Below are 20,680 nucleotides of genomic sequence, written 5' to 3' on the forward strand. Positions count from 1 at the left end.
GATCCGTTTTGAGTTAAATTTTGTATAAGGTGTGAAATTTAGGTGGAGTTACCTTTTTTTTTGCATATGGATATACAATTACTCCAGCATCATTTGGTAAAAAGGCTATTCCACTGAATTGCTTTTTCACTTTTGTGAAAACTCGGTTGGGCATATTTGTGTGGGTCTGTTTCTGGTTCTCTCTTCTGGTCTATTGATCTATGTGTCTGTTCCTCTGCCAATACCACCCTATTTGATTACTACTGTACTATAGTAGGCCTTAATAATGGCTAGAGTAATTTTTCCTACTTTATTTCTCCTTTTTGGCAAGACTGTTTTAACTATTCTAGATTCTGTATCTTTCCATATATATTTTAGAATAAGTTGTTTATGTCTACAAAGAAATCCTGGATAAGATTTTGATAGGAATTTCATTAAAATTTTAGACCAATTTGGGGAGAGAATTGTCAGCTTTAATGTATTCTATCTTCCAATTCATGAACACAGTATGTCTCTCCATTTATTTATGTCTTCTTTTATTTTTAAACAAGCATTTTGTAATATTCTGCACATAGATCTTACACATGCTTTAAGTTTACCTAAGTATTTCATTTTCTTTGGAGTGATTGTAAATTGTATTTTTTAAACCAGTTTTTTGAGGTATGGTTGACATATAAAAAGTGGTGCATATTTAATGTATACAACTTGATGAGTTTGGGTGTAAGTATATACCAATGAAACCATCACCACCATCAAGGTCATAGACATATCAATTTCCTCCCATAGTGTTCTCTTGTCCCCTTTATTATTATTTGTGTGTGTGGTAAGAACACTTAACATAAGATCTACACTCTTAGTAAATTTTAGGTACATAGGACAGGATTGTTAGCTACAGGCACTGTGCTGAATGATTGATATATAGAAATTATTTGTGCTGGATGGTAGATGTATAGAAATTATTTGTGCTGGATGGTAGATGTATAGAAATTATTTATCTGCATGACTGAAACTTTGTATCCTTTGACCATCACCTCCCCATTTCCCCCACCCCAGCCATTCGTAACCACCATTTTATACTCTGAATCTATGAGTTTGACTACTCTAGATTCCACATATGAGTGAGAGCACACGGTGTTTGTCTTTCTGTATCTGGCTTATTTCACATAGCATAATATCCGTTCATGTTGTTGCAAATGGCAGGATTTCCTTCCTTTTTAAGGCTGAATAATATTCCATTATATGTTTATACTACATTTTCTTTATCAATTCATCCATTGATGAACATTTAGGTTATTTCCACATCTTAGCTATTGTGAATAATGTTGTAACAAATACGGGAGTATAGCTATCTCTTCAAGATCCTGGTTTTATTTTTTTTTTTATTTATTTATTTTTTTTCCAGTTTTCTCTCATGAAATTTTTTTAAAATTATTTATTTATTTATTTATTTCACAGAGACAGAGAGACGGAACACAAGCAGGGGGAGCGGCAGAGGGAGAAGCGGGCTTCCCGCGGAGCAGGGAGCCCGACATGGGGCTCGATCCCAGGACCCTGGGAATTATGACCTGAGCCGAAGGCAGACGCTTAACAGCTGAGCCACCGAGGTGCCCCCAAATTTCTTTTTCATAATAAACACCTGTCTTTTAAAAGTACATACTCTTTAATAAATGGCTAAAATCAAGCATTTTGTAGGGAGAATTAAACTATGAGGTAGTTTGCAATTAGCCTTCTTTCGGTGTATTTCACTTAAGCAATTTTTTAAAAAGATTTTATTTATTTATTACAGAGAGAGAGAGAGAGAGAGAGCATAAGCAGGGGGAGGGGCAGAGAGAGAGGGAGAAGCAGACTCCCCACTGAGCAAGGAGCCCAACTTGGGGCTCGATCCCAGGACCCTGGGATCATGACCTGAGCCGAAGGCAGATGCTTAACCAGCTGAGCCACCCAGGTGCCTCTCACTTCAGCAAATTTAGAGCAGGTAAAACAAAATGAAAAGATAAGGGGTTACAATTACTAACCAAAACCAAAAAAAACCCCCCAAAAACAACAAAAAAAAAACCCCACAAAAAACCCCACCAAAACAGAATAAAACAGCTAAGTGTATATATTTAAGGATATTTCAGGGGCGCCTAGCTGGCTCCGTTAGTAGAGTGTGTGACTCTTGTTCTCATGGTTGAGTTCAAGCCCCATGTTGGGTGAAGAAAAAAATAAGTAAATTTAAAAAAAATATTTAAAATTTCTTATTCAGTAACTACTTAGTATTTGTTCACAGCTTTTGAAAATGATTTCTTGGGATGCCTGGGTGGCTCAGTAGTTAAGCGTCTGCCTTCGGCTCAGGTCATGATCCCAGGGTCCTGGGATCCTGCCCCGGGTTGGGCTCCCTGTACAGGGAGTTTATAGACGGGCCACTAACATCATGGACTTGATTAGGAAAAATTCTAATCCAAGGTGCAATGACGGGTTTCCTCTTGGAAATCCCTGTTGTATTGTCTAATCAAGAGCCTACTTAGAAAAGAAAGAGGGGCGCCTGGGTGGCTCAGTCAGTGAGGCGTCTGCCTTCGGCTTGGGTCGTGCTCGTTCTCTCTCAAGATCCTGGTTTTAATTTCTCTGGTTAAGTATCTAGAAGTGGGATTGCTGGATCACATGGTAGTTCTATTTTTTATTTTATTTGGAGCCTCCCTATAGTTTTCATAATGGCTATACCAGTTTATATTGCGACCAACAGTGTACCATGGTTCTCTTCAAATTGTTGCCAACACTAGTTAGCTATTGTTTTTAAAATGCTATCCATCTTAACAGGTGTGAAGCGATATCTCATTGTGATTTTGATTTGCATTTCTCTGATGATTAGTGATGTTGAAAACCTTTTCACACACCCGTTAGCTGTTTGTGTGTCTTCTTTTGTGTTTTGTATGTGTGTGTCTTCTTTTCTTTTTCAAAGATTTTATTTTTTATTTATTTGAGAGAGAGAGAGAGAGAGAAATCAGCAGTGGGGGAGTGGGGCAGAGGGAGAGGGAAAAGCAGATGCCCTGCTGAGCAGGGAGTCCGATGAGGGGCTCCATCCCAGGACCCGGAGATTATGACCTGGCAGGTGCTCAGCTGACTGAGTCACCCACATACCTCTGTGTATGTCTTCTTTAGAGACATGTCTATTCAAGTCCATTGCCCATTTGTTACTTAAGTTGATTCTTTTCTTGCTATTGACTGTATGAGTTCCTTATATATTTTGAATACTAACCTTTCATCAGCTATATGGTTTGCAAATATTTTCTCCCATTCCATAGATTGCTTTTTCATTGTTTTGATTGTTTGCTGTTCAGAAGCTTTTTAATTTGATGTAATCCAGTTTATTAATTTTTGCATTTGTTGACTGTTTTTGGTGTTATATCCAAAAAGTCATTGCTAAGACCAATATCAAGGAGATTTTCCCCTATGTTTTCTTCTAGGAGCTTGTGGTTTCAAGTCTTACATTTAAATCTTTAATCCACATTGAGTTGACTTTGTTTATTATGTAAGATAAAGGTCCAAGTTCATTCTTTTGCATCTGGATAACTAGTTTTCCCAATACCAGTCACTGAAGTTCTTTTCTCAATTTGGATTTTTGGCATCTTTGTGGAAGATTAGTTGAGTATATATTTATGGGTTTATTTCTAGGGTCTCTATTCTGTTCCATTGGCATATGTGTCTGTTTTTATGTCAGTACCATACTGTTTGATTACTATAGCTTTATAATATAATTTGAAACAGTTGCAACACCTCCAGCATTGTTCTTGCTCAAGATTGCTTTGGCTCTTTATAGTTTTTTATGGTTCCATATGAATTTTAGAATTGTTTTTTCTATTTCTGTGAAAAATGTCATTGGAATTTTGATTGGGATTGCACTGACTCTGTAGATTGCTTTGGATAGTATGGATATTTTAAAATATTAATTCTTCCAATCCATGAAGATGGGATATCTTTCCATTTATTTGTGTCTTCTTTAATTTTTTTTATCAGTGTTTAATGGTTTTTAGTGTATAGATTTTTTACCTCCTTAGTTAAATTTATTATTAAGTAGTTAATTTTTTTTAAAGATTTTATTTATTTATTTGACAGAGAGAGACACAGTGAGAGAGGGAACACAAGCAGGGGGAGTGGGAGAGGGAGAAGCAGGCTTCCTGTGGAGCAGGGAGCCCGATGAGGGGCTCCATCCCAGGACCCTGGGATCATGACCTGAGCCAAAGGCAGACGCTTAACGACTGAGCCACCCAGGAACCCGAAGTAGTTAATTCTTTTTGATGCAATTATAAATAGTATTTTTTTCTTAATTTCTTTTCTGGATAGTTCACTGTTAGCATATAGAAATGCAACCGATTTTTAAAAAGATTTTATTTATTTGAGAGAGAGAGAATGAGAGAGAGAGAGAGCATGTGGGGGGAGGGTCAGAGGGAGAAGCAAACTCCCTGCTGAGTAGGGAGCCTGATGTGGGACTCAGCTCCGGGACTCCAGGATCATGACCTGAGCCGAAGGCCATCGCTTAACCAACTGAGCCACTCAGACGCCCAAAATGCAACTGATTTTTGTATGTTGATTTTATATCCTGAAACTTTACTGAATGCATTTATTATTTTCATCAGGTTTTTTTTTTTTTTTTGGTGGAGTCTTTAGAATTTTCTGTCTATAATATCATGCCATCTGCAAACAGGCCATTTTACTTCTTCCTTTCTGATTTGGATGCCTTTTATTCTTTTTCCTGACTGATTGCTCCAGTGAGGATTTCTAGTACTATGTTGATTAGAAGTGGTTAGAGTGTGCACCTTGTCTTTTTCCTGATCTTAGAGGAAAAACTTTCAGCTTTTCACTGTTGAGCATGATGTTACCTGAGCCTAACATATATGGCCTTTATTATGTTGAGATATATTCCATCTATATGTAATTTATTGAGAGTTTTTAAAAAATCATGAATGGATGTTGAATTTTGTCAAATGCTTTTTCTGCAACTATTGAGATGATCATGATTTTTATCCTTCATTCTGTTCATGTGGTGTATCACATTTATGGATTTGCATATGTTGAAACATCCTTGCATCCCAGGAATAGATCCCACTTCATCATAGTGTATCATTCTTTTAATGTGCTGTTGAATTTGGTTTGCTAGTATTTTGTTAAGGACTTTTGGTATCTATCTTCATCAGGGATATTGGCCTGTACTTCTTTTTTCTTCTAATGTCCTTATGTGGTTTTGGTATCAGGATAATGTTGGGCTGGTAAATGAGTTTGGAAGTGTTCCCTTCTCTTCAATTTTTGTAGAAGAGTTTGAGAAGGATTGGTATTCTTCTATAAATGTTTGGTAGAATTCACCAGTGAAGCTATATGATCCTGGGCTTTTCTTTGCTGGGAAGTTTTTGTTACTGATTCAACCTCCTTACTCATCATTGGTCTGTTCAAATTTTCTATTTCTTCATGATTCAGTCTTGGTAGGTTGAATGTTTCTAGGAATTTATCCATTTCTTGTAGGTTATCCAGTTTGTTGGCATATAATTAATTATTCATCACCCTTTGTATTTCTGTGGCATCAGTTGTAATAGATTCTCTTTTCCCCCTTATTTTGTAGGTTCCTCTTTCATTTCTGATTTTATTATTGAGTCTTCTCTCTTTTTTTCTTAATGTACCTAAGGGTTTGTCAGTTTTGTTCATCTTTTCTAAAAATAAACCCTAAGTTTTGTTGATCTTTTTAAATAGTTTTTCTGGTCTTTATTTCATTAATTTTTGCTCTAATCTTTATTATTTCTGCTAACTTTGAACTTAGTTCTTTTTCTAGTTCTTTGAGGTATAAATTTAGGTTGAGATTTTTTTTTTCTTGATGTAGGGGTTTATTGCTATAAAATTCCCTCCTAGGACTGAGCATCCCATAAATTTTGCTATGTTGTGTTTTCATTTAATTTGTCCTAAGCCTTGAGTTTCTATCTTCATATTTGAAGAAGCAGTCACCTTCTCCAGTCTTTGCTGACTGGCTTCAGGAAGATCTTCACCAGTCGGCCTGGTCAGAGATTCTAAGGGTCTCTAAGACCTTTCTAAGGATGTGTCTGCTCCATTTTTCTTGTTCTCTGTTGAGGAGAAATCCTTAGGATTGTGTGTCTTCTCTTGATCCTGCCAAGCCAGGCTGGGTGCTGAGAGTCTCCCATTTATTTTTCTTAGGGTTGTACCCTGAAGTATTGTGTAACTTCTTCCATGCCAGGAGAATCTAGTTAACTGCTGATATCTGTGTGCCGTCTGTGGAGGCTCATACATACCATCTGCAGAAGAATGCAGGGTGCTGGCTATGGGGGGACTCATGGAATGCTGGGGCACACACTGGCTACTGTGGGGGAGTCCACAGGTGAAGTGTCCTTCAGGGTTCATGGATGGGCTGTTGGTGGAGACTGCAAGCCAGTTAGTAGGAATATTGGCTGAGATTGTTGAATTGGTGGTTAAGAGCCCCTTTCCCTTTCCTGTGCTCATAGCTGTCCCCAGACTATTCATCCAAGCTGATCTCCTTATGTTCTGGATGGGGCAAGGCAGAAGTGGGCCTCTTGGGCAGTGTCCTACAAGGCTGGGGAAACTGGGTGCTGACTTCAACTCTCTCTTTTCTTGTGGGAGAGATTGTGAACTGAGGGGGTCTCTCTTGGCACTGAGCTGTACTGTCTTGGGGAAGGAATGATGTAGTTAAAGTGAAACTATTATTCTTACCCTCTTTAATGCCTTTATTCTTTTTCTTTTTCTTTTTTTTTTCTCCAACAGGGTGCTGGAACCTTTCAGCTGGATTCCTGGGCTCCCACAAAGGTATTTTTGTCTATGGGTGGCTGTTAAAATTGGTGTTTGTATGGGGTTTGAGGGTTGAAATCTATTCTAGCATCTCAATGGTATTGTATCTTCAATTTTGGTTTTCACATGTTTTTTGTTAGCATATAGAAATATGATTGATTTCGGTGTGTTGATATTGTATTTTAAAACTGTTGAATTCACTTATTCATTCTAGGAGTATACATATTTTTGTAGATTCCTTGGAATTTTGTATGTATGCTTTTTCCTGCTTCAGTTAATATGATTATTTGATTTTTCTTTTTTAGCCTTTTGGTTTGATGAACTATACTGAATGATCATTGAATGTTGAACTAACCTTGTATATCTGGAAAAAATGTTACTTGGTTGTGGTGTATGATTTTTTAAAATATATTATTGGATTTGATTTGCTAGTATTTTGTTGAGGAATTTTAAGAGATACTGATCTGCAGTCTTCTTTTCTCCACTGTCTTCATCTGTCTTTGATTCAGGGTAAAACCAGCCTTATAATGAGTTAGGAAGCGTCCTCTCCTTTTTTATTTTCTGGGAAGGATTTTGTAAACATTGGTGTTAATTCTTCTTTAAAGTCGGTAGAAATTTGCAGTGAAACCATCTGGGCCTGAAGATTTCTTTTTCAAAAGATTTTTAATTAAAAAATAAATTTTCTCTATTGTTAAGAGTCTCTTATGGTTTGTTTCTCTATCTTCTTTTTTTTTTTTTCTCCCTCCTGGGCTTGATGGGTGATGGATATTAAGGAAGGCACTTGTCATGTTGAGCACTGGGTGTTGTATGTAACTGATGAATCACTGAATTCTACTCCTGAAACCAATATAGCGCTGCATGTTAGCTAACTAAAATTTAAATAAAGATTAAAAAATTCAATTTTAAAAAGAGTTATAGAGGAATTGGTCAGTTTCTTCTAAATAATCAAATTTATGAGCATAAAGTTGTTCATAATACTTCCTTATTATCTGTAGTAATAATAGAATTTATAGTGACATATTCTCCATTTCATTCCTGATACTGGTGATTTGTATTTTTCAGTTTGTATCTTTGTCGATTTTGCTAGAGATTTATTAATTCTATGGATTGTTTTTGAAGAACCAGCTTTTAATTTCATTGGTTTTTCTCTTTTTCTCATTTTCCATTTAATTAATTTCTGCTCTAAACTTAGTTATTTTCTTCATTCTGTTTGCTTTGGGTTAATTTTTCTTTTCCTCCTCTAGTTTCTTGAGATAGAAACTTAGATTCTTGATTTTGAGATCTTTCCTTTTTTTTTTTTTTAAATGTAGGCATTTGATGCCATAGAAGTCCCTCTCATCCGTTGGTGGATGAATGGATTGAAAATGTGATACACACACACACTGGAATAATATTCAGTGTAAAAAAAGAAGGAAATCCTGCCATTTGTGACAGGATGGATGGATCTTGAGGGCATTATGCTAGGTGAAATAAGTCAGACAGAGAAAGACAAATACCTTATGATCTCAGTGATATGTGGAATTTGAAAACAAAACAAAACAAAAACAAAACAATAAAACTGAACTCATAGATACAGAGAACAGATTGGTGGTTGCCAAAGGTGGAGAGTAGGGGATGGGTGAAATGGGTGAAGGTGGTTAAAAGTGACAAACTTCCAGTTCTAAAATAAATGAGTATTGAAGATGTAATGTACAGCATGGAGACTATAGTTTACACTACTGTATTATATATTTGAATGTTGCTAAGAGAGTAGACATGTCAATTATATCTGAATAAAAATGCAAAAAATAGACCCTCTCAGCCTTGCTTTAGTAATATTCCACAAATTCTGATATTTTATATTTTCATTTCCATTCAGTTCTATGTTTTTTAAAAATTTCTTTGATGACTTCCTCTTTGACCCATGGTTTACTTAGAAGTGTGTTGTTTAATTTCAACTGCTTAGAGATTTTTCTGCTTTCTCTGTTATTGCCTTTCAGTTTGATCCCATTATGGTCAGAGAACATAATCTGTGTGATTTCATTTCTTTTAATTTGATAGAGTTGTGGCCCCAATTTGTCTAATTTAATCTGGCTTTATTTTCTGCCTCTACTGAAGCTTACAATATTCCTTGATCATGATGAATATATCCTTATTCAGGGAGTATGTCATGTTCTATAATGCCTCTCTCGCACATTTTTCTTCCTTTGTCTGATATTTATCTTGAATGTCTTCCAGGTTTACCCTCACACACATGCCAGAAATAATTTTTTTTTAAAGATTTTATTATTTATTTATTTATTTATTTATTTATTTATTTATTTATTTGAGAGAGGGAGAGAGCACACAAGCAGGGAGAGGAGCAGAGGAAGAGGTTCAAGCAGACTTTGCACTGAGCTTGGAGCCCTAGGTGGGACTCGATCTCATGACCCATGAGATCATGACCAAAGCTGAAATCAAGAGATGGCTGCTTAACCAACTGAACCACCCAGGTGCTCTCAGAAATAATGTTTTACAAACTCTCTGGGCATCTCTTAGCCCAGTCACATTGACATATAAAATTGAACATCACACTTTTTTTTTTTTTTAAAGATTTACTTATTTATTTTATAGAGAGAGAGAGGGAGCATGAGCGGGAGGGGCAGAGGGAGAGGAAAGAGAATCCCAAGCAGACTCCCCACCGAGTGTGGAGCCCAACATGGGGCTCTATCTCAGGACCCTGAGCTCATTACCTGAGCCAAAACAAAGAGTCAGGTGCTTAAGTGACTGAGCCACCCCAATGCCCCTAAACATCACACTTTTTAATAATTTTTCCATATTATTTTAGAAATGTATATTTTAAGTTTTTTAGGGAATGCTTAGAAGTATACAAAATTTTAATAAGGTGAAAATAGAGGCACCATAATCTCAACAAAAGAAAATACAATCATTACTAATTTATAGTGTTTTATCTCCCCTCCTTTTTATGTAAACCAATAAATTCCAATGATTTAAGAATGCTTCTTTTTGGTATTTGAATGTGATAATGTTGTTGTTATGTGATAGCTAATTAAAAAAAATATTAATGGCACTGCAGCAAGTTCCATTTTCCTTAAAAAATAAAATTGAGTCCTCCAAAATGTAGTATATTTTATAACTTTTATCCTGAATATTTTTCATGTTTGTGACCCAGGGAACATTTTCTAGTTTCCACAATAAATAACAATATTAAGTGGGTAAAGTACCCATTCCAATAGCATTGTTTTATTTTATTTTTTTTTTAAAGATTTTATTTATTTGAGAGAGAGAAAGAGAGAGAGACTGCATGCCCAAGTGGGGGGAGGGGCAGAGGGAGAAGGAGAAGCAGGCTCCCCGCTGAGATGACCTGAGCAGAAGGCAGATGCTTAACCAACTGAGTGATGGAAGCAACTCAAATAATGTGAACAAGTCAGTTGTCAATATTATTAGGCTATCACACATCCTTTGACTTAACAAATGGCTCACCACACACATTAAAGAGAACTTAAAAAAAAATAGCCTGGATTAACACTAAAGTTCAGTTGAATATGCATATGTTTCTAAAACATAAGCTTCAAAATTTTTATAATACAACTCATGTACTCTTGTAGAAAAATTAGAATGTAGGAATAAACAAAAAAGAAAAATAAACAGCACTCCTAATATCACCTTTTAAAGAACTTACTCATTGTTAATATTTTGGTATGCATATTTCCATGCTTCTACTATATGTCAGATATATATATATATATATATATATATACCAAACTATACACTTTGTTTTTTTTAAGCATTTGTCCTAACTATATATGTATAATTGTATACATATCTGAAATGATAAATATTAGATATCTGACACAATATATTAGAGATCTGACTCAAAAAATTTTGCTGAGGTTTGTTTTATGGCTCAGGATAAGTAAGGTCTATCTTGATAAATGTCCAGGGTTGCTTGAAAAAAAAATATATGTTCTATTGTTGTTGGGTGGAGTGTTCTATATATTTCAATCAGATCCTGTTGGCTGATTGTATTGGTCAGTTTCCTTTCTCCTTGTTGATAGTCTTATCTAGTAGTTCTATCAGTTGTTGAGATAGAACTTTAACACTGAGAGGGCTGTTGAAATTCTAAATTATAATGGTGAGTTGTCTATTTTTCCATTCAGTTCTTTCTGTTTTTGCTTCACGTGTTTTGAGGCTCTGTTGTTTGGTGTGTACATATTTAGGATCATTGTATCTTCCTGGTGAATTGATCCTTTTATCACTATGTAATGTGTCTCTTTGTTACTATTAATTTTCTTTGCTTTGAAGTCCACTTTATCTGATATTAATATAGCTACTCCTACTTTTTTTGATGTTTACATGATATATATATTCTTCAGCATGTAGTTGAGTTGTGTTTTTTTTTTTTAATTTTTTTTTAAAGATTTTATTTATTTATTTGACAGAGAGAGACACAGTGAGAGAGGGAACACAAGCAGGGTCAGTGGGAGAGGGAGAAGCAGGCTTCCTGCGGAGCAGGGAGCCCGATGCGGGGCTTGATCCCAGGACCCTGGGACCATGACCTGAGCCGAAGGCAGATGCCCAATGACTGAGTTACCCAGGCGCCCTTGAGTTGTGTTTTTTTAAAATTCAGTCTCTGTTTTTTAATCGGTATATTGAAACCATTTACAGTTAAGGTAATTGTTAATATGTTAAGGGCTTAAGTCTGCCATCTTATTGTTTTCTGTTTGTTTCTTCTGTGTCTCTTTCTTCTGTTTCTGTTTCCTTTCCTTTCTGCGGGTTATTTGAACATTTTAAGGATTCCTTCTTGATTTATTTATAGGGTTTTGAGTGTATGATTTTGTACAGTTTTCTTTGTGGTTGTTTCGTTAAAATGTATATATGTATATACCTGTCCCTTTGAAACAAATAATACATTATAGGTTAAAAAAAAGAAGAAGAGAGCAGGAAGGGTAAAAGGAAGGGGGGAAATCGGAGGGGGAGCCGAACCATGAGAGACAATGGACTCTGAGAAACAAACTGAGGGTTCTAGAGGGGAGGGGGTGGGGGGATGGGTTAGCCTGGTGATGGGTATTAAAGAGGGCACGTACTGAATGGAGCACTGGGTGTTATATGCAAACAATGAATCATGGAACACTACATCAAAACTAATGATGTAATGTATGGTGATTAACATAATAAAATAAAAAAAATGTATATATGTGACTCATAGTCCGCTGGTATCAACTTTTTACCACTTTTAGTAAAGTGTGAAAAACAGTTCCATTTAGATGTCCCTTTGCTCTTCCCACTTTTAAATATCATTATCTTGAGTATCGGCTGATATTATAATTTTTGTTTTAATGATTGCATGTGAAATGAAAAACTCATGAGAAGAATTTACCCATATTTCTGCTGCTTTCATTGTTCGTTGTTTCTGATGCTTCAAAAAAATCCTTCTTTTTTTTTTTTTTAAGATTTTATTTATTTATTTGACAGAGACACAGCGAGAGAGGGAACACAAGCAGGGGGAGTGGGAGAGGGAGAAGCAGGCTTCCCGCAGAGCAGGGAGCCCAATGCGGGGCTCGATCCCAGGACCCTGGGATCCTGACCTGAGCTGAAGGCAGACGCTTAATGACTGAGCCACCCAGGTGCCCCCCAAAATCCTTCTTTTGATAAATATGGACACACATGAAACTCACACGTCTCCATATGTAGAATATTTTCATCAAAGAAACTCTCTGCTTCCTCCCACCCCAGAGGCAATCATTCTGATTTATGTCACCACAGACTAGTTGTGTGTTGTAGAACCTCCTATAAATGGAATCATACAGTATGTAGCCTTTGTGTCTGGCTTCTTTCACTCAACATAATGATCTTGAGTTTAATTTGTGTTGATGCATGTTTTAGTAGTTTGTTCGTTTTAATTGCTGAACAGGATTCCATTGTATAAATATATCACAATTTGTTTATCCATTCTTCTGTTGATGGACGTTTGGGTTGTTTCTAGTTTTTGGCTACTATGAATAAAGCTGCTATGAACATTTGTGTACAAAGCTTTTGTGAACTTATGATTTATTTCTCTTGGGTAAATACCTGAAAGTGGGATTGCTGGGTTGATGTCATTTTCTTTTTTCCTTATTGGGTTCCTAGCAACTTTTTGCTTCAAAAGTTACAAGATGAGTTGGGAAGAATTACTCTCCTCCCAACTTTAATTAAGGGCTCACACAAAATAAAATTTACTTTTAATGGTATAAACATTTTAATCAATCTTTAATTTATTTTGTGTCTCTTTTCTTGAACTTACCTTGAGTGATTGATCTTGCAGGGTTGCTTCAAAATTATCTCTCTTAGATCTCTTTTTTTTTTTAAGATTTTATTTCTTTATTTGACAGAGAGACTGAGAGAGAGAGAGAGAGAGGGCACAAGCAGGGGGAGTGGGAGAGGGAGAAGCAGGCTTCCCGTGGAGCAGGGAGCCGGATGCGGGGCTCCATCCCAGGACCCTGGGATCATGACCTGAGCCAAAGGCAGATGCTTCACCACTGAACCACCCAGCCACCCCTCTCTTAGATCTCTTAATTAAAGTTTCTAGACTGAGTCTCACCTGGGGCTTTTGTTTTCTCTTCTTATCAGCTACTTGGTCTCTCTAAACCTTTATCTTTTTGTCTGCCAAATGTATATAATAATAGTCCTTATCTTATTGGATTGCTCTGAGAATTAAATGAGATAATTTATGTTTACCCCTAACACAGTGACGGGGATGTAGTAAGGGCTCACCAGATGTTAACTGTTACTATGTTATTATTTTATTGCTGAGATTTCTGTCACTGCTCTTATGCTATGTCTTCAAATACTTTCTGTGCATTTTGTCTGGAGTTACTAATTATCAGAGTTAATGCTCCCTGTTGGCATTAGGAGAAGAATTTTTTCTCCTTTGGTTCATTGACCCCATGCTTCATGATCCCAGGGGTGACTCTGACACCTGCCTCCAGAAGAAGGAAGCATGTGTCTTCTCAGTCTAAATACAAGCAACCTGAACAGAGCGGGAATAGTGACACACCCTCATGCCAACATGATCAGTCTCCAGCTTTCTCTTTTCTTCTCATTCCTCTTCTCTCAGAACAAGCAATGTTTTGAGCTCTGCTCTACCACTTTCTCAGTCCTTCAGCTGATACTGTGATGTAGTAGGTGAGTTTAAGAGCATCAGGGGTGGCAGGGGGAGGGATTGGTAGGAGTGTGAGTGTGAGTGTTTGTGTATTTAGGAGTATCTGTGAAGGACAGAGACTAGAGCTGGGAGAGAGGAAGGAGACATGTGGGAATGAGACAAAGGATGAGAGAGGGATTGCAGCATGGCAGAATACAGGGTGGGGAGGGTGGGCACAGGGCGAAATGTCAGTTGGAGTAGGAGATGGCACTGGTTGGGAATGGGAACGCAGAATAGGGCCAGAAAAAGCACCGGAGAATGTGGGGGAAGAGACTTTTCTTGATAAATTTTTAAGTAGGCTCTACACCCAATATAGGGCTTGAACTCACAACCCTGAAGTCAGGTCACATGTTCTACCCACTGAGCCAGTCAGGTGCCCCTGGTAAATGTTTGAGGGCAGTCAGAATCAGACTGTGCCAAGACAGGGTTTATCAGTGGGGGCTATTCATGAAAATGGCTCGGATTTTGATCAATATGTTGGTGAAACAGGCAAAGCTATGGGTAAAAGATTAATTCACTAATTCCATGGTTCATTTGTTCAAATATTTCCTAAGTACCTATGACATGCCAGACTGTGCTTAGTGCTGTGAACTCCCAGTCCCAAACAGAGGAGGACTGTTGAGGAAACTTCTCTTGGTAATCTGGGTGTCGGGTGTGTATAAGCCAGGAAAGCCCTTATTCAGTCTCCTGTCCTGTACTTTGCAGAACAGGTATAGAGACTGGGACAAGAGATTGTGCCTTGGAGCTGGGTTCTCTATGTTTTTGCAATCACAACGTAAGAATATGGTGGATGATATTTATACATGATACACCACCATATGCTTACTTGGAGTTTTACAAAATCTTCAAAATGCTTATTAAGAGTGAAACAAATGGGTAGGTGGAAATTTTTCTTGAGATGTTTATTTATTAAAAACCTGAGTTGCTATGTCAGTGAATTAAGGGTATATTGGTACCTTCGCAGTATAGAGAACACTGGCTTTAGATTATGAAAACATTTTACATGCTGGTTTTAAGTGCCTGTGAGCAAGAGTGAGGTTATTAGAGATATAAATCTGCATTTGCTCCAATTTATTAAAAAGATAAACATTCACAGCTTTTTGTACCTTATGTACTGAAAATAATTCCTTGTGACACATCTCCTAACTAATCTTTCCAATATATTGTGCTGCAAAGAGAGGCCACCCTTATAACGTGGGGTGAGGGGCAGGCTGTTTTATCCATTAGGGACATGGCTTCAGTGTGGAGATCCTGTACCTTTTAAAGAAACTGAGTGGTAAAAAACACTTGAGATCTGAAACCTATGTACAAAGAAAATGGCAAAATAAAATTACTACTTGTTTAAATAAATAAATATCTACATAATACAACTAGGCCAAAAAGTAATGCACTCAACTCCTCTATAGTTATCTAACAATTGTACCTAATGTGGTTTGCGAGTGTGCATTTTAACGTGTTGTTCTGATGTCAGGAGAGTCTTCCAATGTTAAGACTGCATGAAGACATAAAAGACTTTTATCTAACCCCCTAAAGAGAGAAGGGGCATAACCAAAAAAATAGAGTTGGTTGGGACTTGCAGGAAGAAAAGAAGACACTGGGGGGAAAAGGAGACAGTAAAGTCTACTCAGGGGTGGCAGGAAAGAAAAGGCTCCATTTCTCCTTAGCCTGGGTTGAATCTTACCCCTGATGCTCACTCCTGGCTCTCCTTGGTTCTAGAGCTGAAGCTCTGACTCCCATCACTCCACTCTGCCCCCCGGCATTCTATAAACGATGGAGACAGTCTCTGTTTCTGCTGAGACAGATGGGTGTTTTTCAAAGCACTCAAGGAGAGCCTGCCAGCTAGCTGTGACCCAAGCTAAGTCTGTCAGTGGTGGACCTGCTTGGTGCACCACCCAGCCCTCGGGTCTTGGTTCTGAGACACCAAGTCCTTTGGAGAGATCTGTTCTCAGGCTGTTTTTCTCTCCTTGGGCACTTTTCTCATCCCTTTCACTCTTCTTTTTCCTGGGAAAGGAATTTCCTTTGGTCATATTTGGATGGAGAATAGACTTTAATGTTGCTGAATATTCATTAAGGTGTTTTGTCTATTGAAAAAAACAATGGGATGATAGCCAAAGAGAGTTATAAATAATAATAACAAGTCTAATAACCTAGTCTTTGGAGTACTTTATCTGAACTAACTCATTTAATCCTCCTGATTATCTCATGCAGTTCATTGTTACCTACATGTTACAAATGAAAAGATGGAGGTGTAGCAGGAGTAAAGTAACTTGCCCAAGATCATGCAGCTAGTCAGGAAAGAACTGGGAAATTAACACAGGGAGTCTGGCCCTAGAACTCGGTGTCCTCACCGACTACACCTGTTCCTTCCCACTTAGTATGGCTCCCTGCCCCCTCTCCACCATTCTGAATCTTTTTTTCTTGCTCATCTAGATATTCTCTTAGGGTTCTGGGAGGTACTTTCTGTGAGACTTTGGATGAGCCCCTTTGTGCCTGTGACTTTCCTCTCTTCTCATCCCTCTTCCTAAATGAGCCTAGAACTCTCCTGCTGAGAACCCTCAGTGCGGCTGAGATGGGGCCCTCAGAAGCCATTGAATGAAATGAAAATCCTTCTTCACACACAGTAACCTCCTTTCTGGAACTTCAATTACAATCATCCAGGTCTTGCTGCCCTTCTCCCTGCCCTGCCTTTGCTGTGTCACTGTTGAGGATTTAAAACATCATTAGAATTATAGCAGAGAGTCAGAGGTGTTTTTATGAGGACTTATATCAAGTATCTTTTATTGAGAAGGGATGCATTAATAACCAATGGGGTTGGGAGAAGTGATGAGGAAAATTTTCAGTAAATTTTCTTCTAAGGAAAATGAATTTATTTTTTGGTGGGGTTTTTATTTATATAAATTTGGGCCCTGTACTTTAGAATAGAGGCAGAGCAATGCTACCAGTGGCCTTTCTCTGTGCTTATCCCAGCAAAGCTCAGCCTCTCCCCTAAATAGAAGTTGAATAAATATTTAAAATATACTGCCTTGAAAGATGTTGTATTATTAGCTCACCTGGGATACTTCTCTGAATCTGGCCCTATTCCCTTTTCTGTACCTACCTGTAGTCCCATTGCTCCCTCCACACAGCCCATCATGCTCTGAGCAAGTGCATTTGCATAGGGGCAGGGGGGATAGACTCATAAGTTGTGGCTTTCATTCCTTTGGGTGCCTTCCTCCCTGGCCCCTCTGATTATCAGTAGATCCATCTAGTATTTATTTGGTAACTTTATACTCCTGATTCTTACTCTCTTTATGGTCCCTTTTCTCCATGTTCCCTTCCAGAGTTTTAATCATCCTGTCTCTAGTCCTAATAGCTAACAGGTGGTCCAGAGATTCAGCAGGAAACCAATCTTACCTGAGTATTGGGCAAAGCTAAGGAGAGAGGACTTTATGTTTAACCCTTCTTAGCAGAAGGGAGATCTGAATCTTTTTGAAGGTAAGAAACAAGTGGGGCAGGAGGAGGGCTATATTAATGGAGGCACAGGGAAGTGTATTGATTCCTTGTACTCAGAATGGTTTTCCTGGGGGGACTCTTAAGGATAAGGAGATCTAGACTAGACACACATTTATGGAACCGTTTGGGGAGGAGCGTGAGAAGTCACAAGGAGCAGGCAGTGAATATGGTCCTTCTCAATTTCATTGGTTGCTCCATTCCTTGCTGTCTTTAGGGAAGATCTGAATTTGGGCTGCTTCTGGATATCTGCTTGGTGCTCTATTTTCATGAAGAGGAAGCCACAAGTGCCAAGATATTAGGCTAGTATCATGTGAAATGTTCAAAGTAATAGCCAGATAAATTTAATGTGATTAAATATAATCAAGTTAGAACATAGTTGAGCTAATAGGTCTCCAGGAAGGAGACACATTGTTATGAACATAGGCCACTACAAATTGGTATATTTTAAGGAGGTAATTTAAAGTTAAAATTTGTGTAAGTAGAAGTGGAAGGGAAGGGAAATTTCAGTAAACAGAGAAGGAGCAAAATCTTGGGGGGAGGGATAAATATAAAACAGGTGAGGGTGTAAATGCCACTTGCGTGGAAATGGTAGAATGAGGTCAGGAAAGTATAGTGGGGCCAGACTTTGGGAATAGGGTGACGGGAGGCAGGGGGAGCCTCTGTTAGTTCTTGAAGCATGATTGGCATAGAAGCTGTACATGCTAATGAGGCACCATGGGGTCAGAAGTCATTCTTACACCCAGATGAGCATTCCCTGGGAGAACTTGCCTGGAGAGTCCCACAGTTCAGAACCTGATGCTATCTTTTATGATCTCCGCACACACTCAGGGGTCCTTTCTGTTCCTGTCACTTTCAACAGACTCTTCAGCTTCTGAGTTGTTATAGAGAGGACCCTAAAGTGCATCATGACTCACACCAACCTTACCATCTTCCATCCTGCAGTTTTTGTTCTACTGGGCATCCCTGGGTGGGAGGCTTACCACATTTGGCTATCAATACCCCTCTGCCTCATGTATATCACTGCTGTCCTGGGGAACACCATCCTGATAGTAGTCATCATCACAGAACATAATCTTCATGAGCCCATGTACTTCTTCCTCTCTATGCTGGCCACCACAGACATCCTGCTGGCTACCACTACTGTACCCAAAGCTCTAGCCATCTTTTGGCTCCATGCCCATGACATTGCCTTTGATGCCTGTGTCACCCAAGTTTTCTTTGTCCATGTGATGTTTGTGGGGGAGTCAGCCATCCTATTAGCCATGGCCTTTGACCGCTTTGTGGCCATCTGTGCCCCCTTGCAATATACAACAGTGCTAACATGGCGTGTTGTGGGAAGGATTGTTCTGGCCATCGTCACCCGAAGCTTCTGCATCATCTTCCCAGTGATCTTCTTATTGAAGCGACTGCCCTTCTGCCGGACCAACATCGTCCCCCATTCCTACTGTGATCATATTGGAGTGGCCCGCTTGGCTTGTGCTGACATCACCATTAACATCTGGTATGGCTTCTCAGTGCCCATTGTCGTGGTCATCTTGGACGTGATCCTCATTGCTGTGTCTTACTCACTGATCCTCCGAGCAGTGTTTCGTTTGCCCTCCCAAGATGCCCGGCACAAGGCCATCAGCACTTGCGGCTCCCACCTGTGTGTCATCCTCATGTTTTATGTTCCATCCTTCTTTACAGTACTGACCCACCGCTTTGGACGTAACATTCCTCGACATGTCCATATCCTGCTGGCCAATCTTTATGTGGTGGTGCCACCAATGCTCAACCCCATCGTCTATGGTGTGAAGACTAAGCAGATCCGGGAGGGTGTAGCCCACCGGTTCTTTGACAGCAAGACTTGGTGCTGTGCTTCCCCTCTGGGCTAATGGCTCCCCATGAATTTGCACTCCAAGCTTTATCAAGGAAACTAGGCGTGAAATACAGAGATTTTCTGGACTGAGAGGGCTTTTACTTCTCTTCCTCTTTCTCTTCCTTCTTCGTTGTCGTCATCCCCCTCCAACTTTTCTTTTTTCCTCTTCCGGCTTTTCATCTTTGCCTCCTTCTCCTGTTTCTTTGTTTGCTTTATCTTCTTCTCTTCTCATATCCTTTCTCCAAAACTCAGAGATAATACCTAAGTGTTACATGCCTCTGATGTGAACATTTGGTATCTTCAGTAGACCAGACGTACTCCAGAAACACAGAGAACTGAACACAACATGAAGTGGGTTATAAGCACATGGATGAAAATAATTTTATATTTGACATCTGAAGGGGTTCCAGTTTTTTTTTTTAATCTCTAAATGTGCATTGATTCTTTGTACAGACTCAAGTAGCTCTCTCCTCACTTTTACAATGGCAGGTGTTTTTGAAAAACAGTCATGCATGCCCTTCAGCCATCTGGAAAACTGTTCATTCTTCAAATTTCAGATAAAGAACTACCTTCCCTGAAAACTCTTTCCTGACTTTCCAAGCAATACAAGGCTCCTATATTGGTATATTGATTGCATCTTGTATAAATCTCAAAATGTATGTAGTGAATTGTAATAGGTTGTTTATTTATTTGTACCCCTAATTGACTGTAAACTCCTTGAAATCAGAAGAGTGTGTGTCATTCATATTTGCACTCCAGTGCCTTATAAAATGCCTGGCACATAATAAATGTTCGAAAACTGAATGAGAGCAAAATTACCTCCTGATGTTAGAACATGCATTTCTATTATGCATTCAAATGGTCAGCTAAATAGTCCACAAACCAGTGATGAGTAAACCAGCTCCTCACAAAGTCAGTTTGGCATCAGGGAGGTAAATAAGCTGTAGATTGCAGAGCTTCTTACTTCTTACACCTTTGCTGTAACACAGGGACCAAGGAATAGACTAGAGTAGGAGGAAACAGGGCACTCTTGATTTTCTCTTCTAACCTGGCCTCTGACCCTTCTCAGTGTTAGGAATTATAGCACATTGTTCCTGGCCAGGTTAGCAACTTTGGAGTAGTCTCTTGGAGTTTAAAGTCTTGCCCCTCATTTTTTTCATGCTTTTTCAAAAGAGATCATATACACTCATTTCTTCAACCACCATTGACACAAATGAGTCCAACATCCCTCTCTCCATCCTAGAACTCTATTTTTGAGTTTTAGATGCATAAATATACCTATCAACTGGATTTCTCCTCCAAGATATAGAGCTCCCATTCAGGCTAGCTTTTTTTCCTGTTCCATTCCTTTTCTTATGAACTAGATTATGATGACTCCATCAATTTCACTGAGCTGGAAACCCTGGGGAGTT

The 20,680-nt window shown here is 38.5% G+C and overlaps 1 protein-coding gene and 1 long non-coding RNA gene across 2 annotated transcripts in view; both read left to right on the forward strand.

Annotated features, from left to right (window-relative positions):
- Positions 1–1,319: 1,319 nt before the first annotated feature.
- The window catches only part of LOC118525311 (uncharacterized), a 161,923-nt gene continuing 142,562 nt past the window's right edge, over positions 1,320–20,680 (forward strand). Inside the window, exons 1-2 of the long non-coding RNA XR_013442686.1 lie at positions 1,320–1,583; positions 6,736–6,777. This is a non-coding gene — a long non-coding RNA (uncharacterized LOC118525311). The remainder of the gene's footprint in view (positions 1,584–6,735; positions 6,778–20,680) is intronic.
- On the forward strand, positions 18,316–19,284 carry OR52B2 (olfactory receptor family 52 subfamily B member 2). The gene has a single exon (XM_036095925.2). It carries the CDS (start codon positions 18,316–18,318, stop codon positions 19,282–19,284), a length of 969 nt encoding a protein of 322 aa, XP_035951818.2.

Source organism: Halichoerus grypus, chromosome 11, assembly GCF_964656455.1.
Source record: "Halichoerus grypus chromosome 11, mHalGry1.hap1.1, whole genome shotgun sequence".
NCBI classification, from domain to species: Eukaryota; Metazoa; Chordata; class Mammalia; order Carnivora; family Phocidae; genus Halichoerus; species Halichoerus grypus.

Bases quoted from the DNA above. Each gene is read 5' to 3' on its own strand.
- OR52B2 (XM_036095925.2), top strand. From the start codon at position 18,316: ATGACTCACACCAACCTTACCATCTTCCATCCTGCAGTTTTTGTTCTA.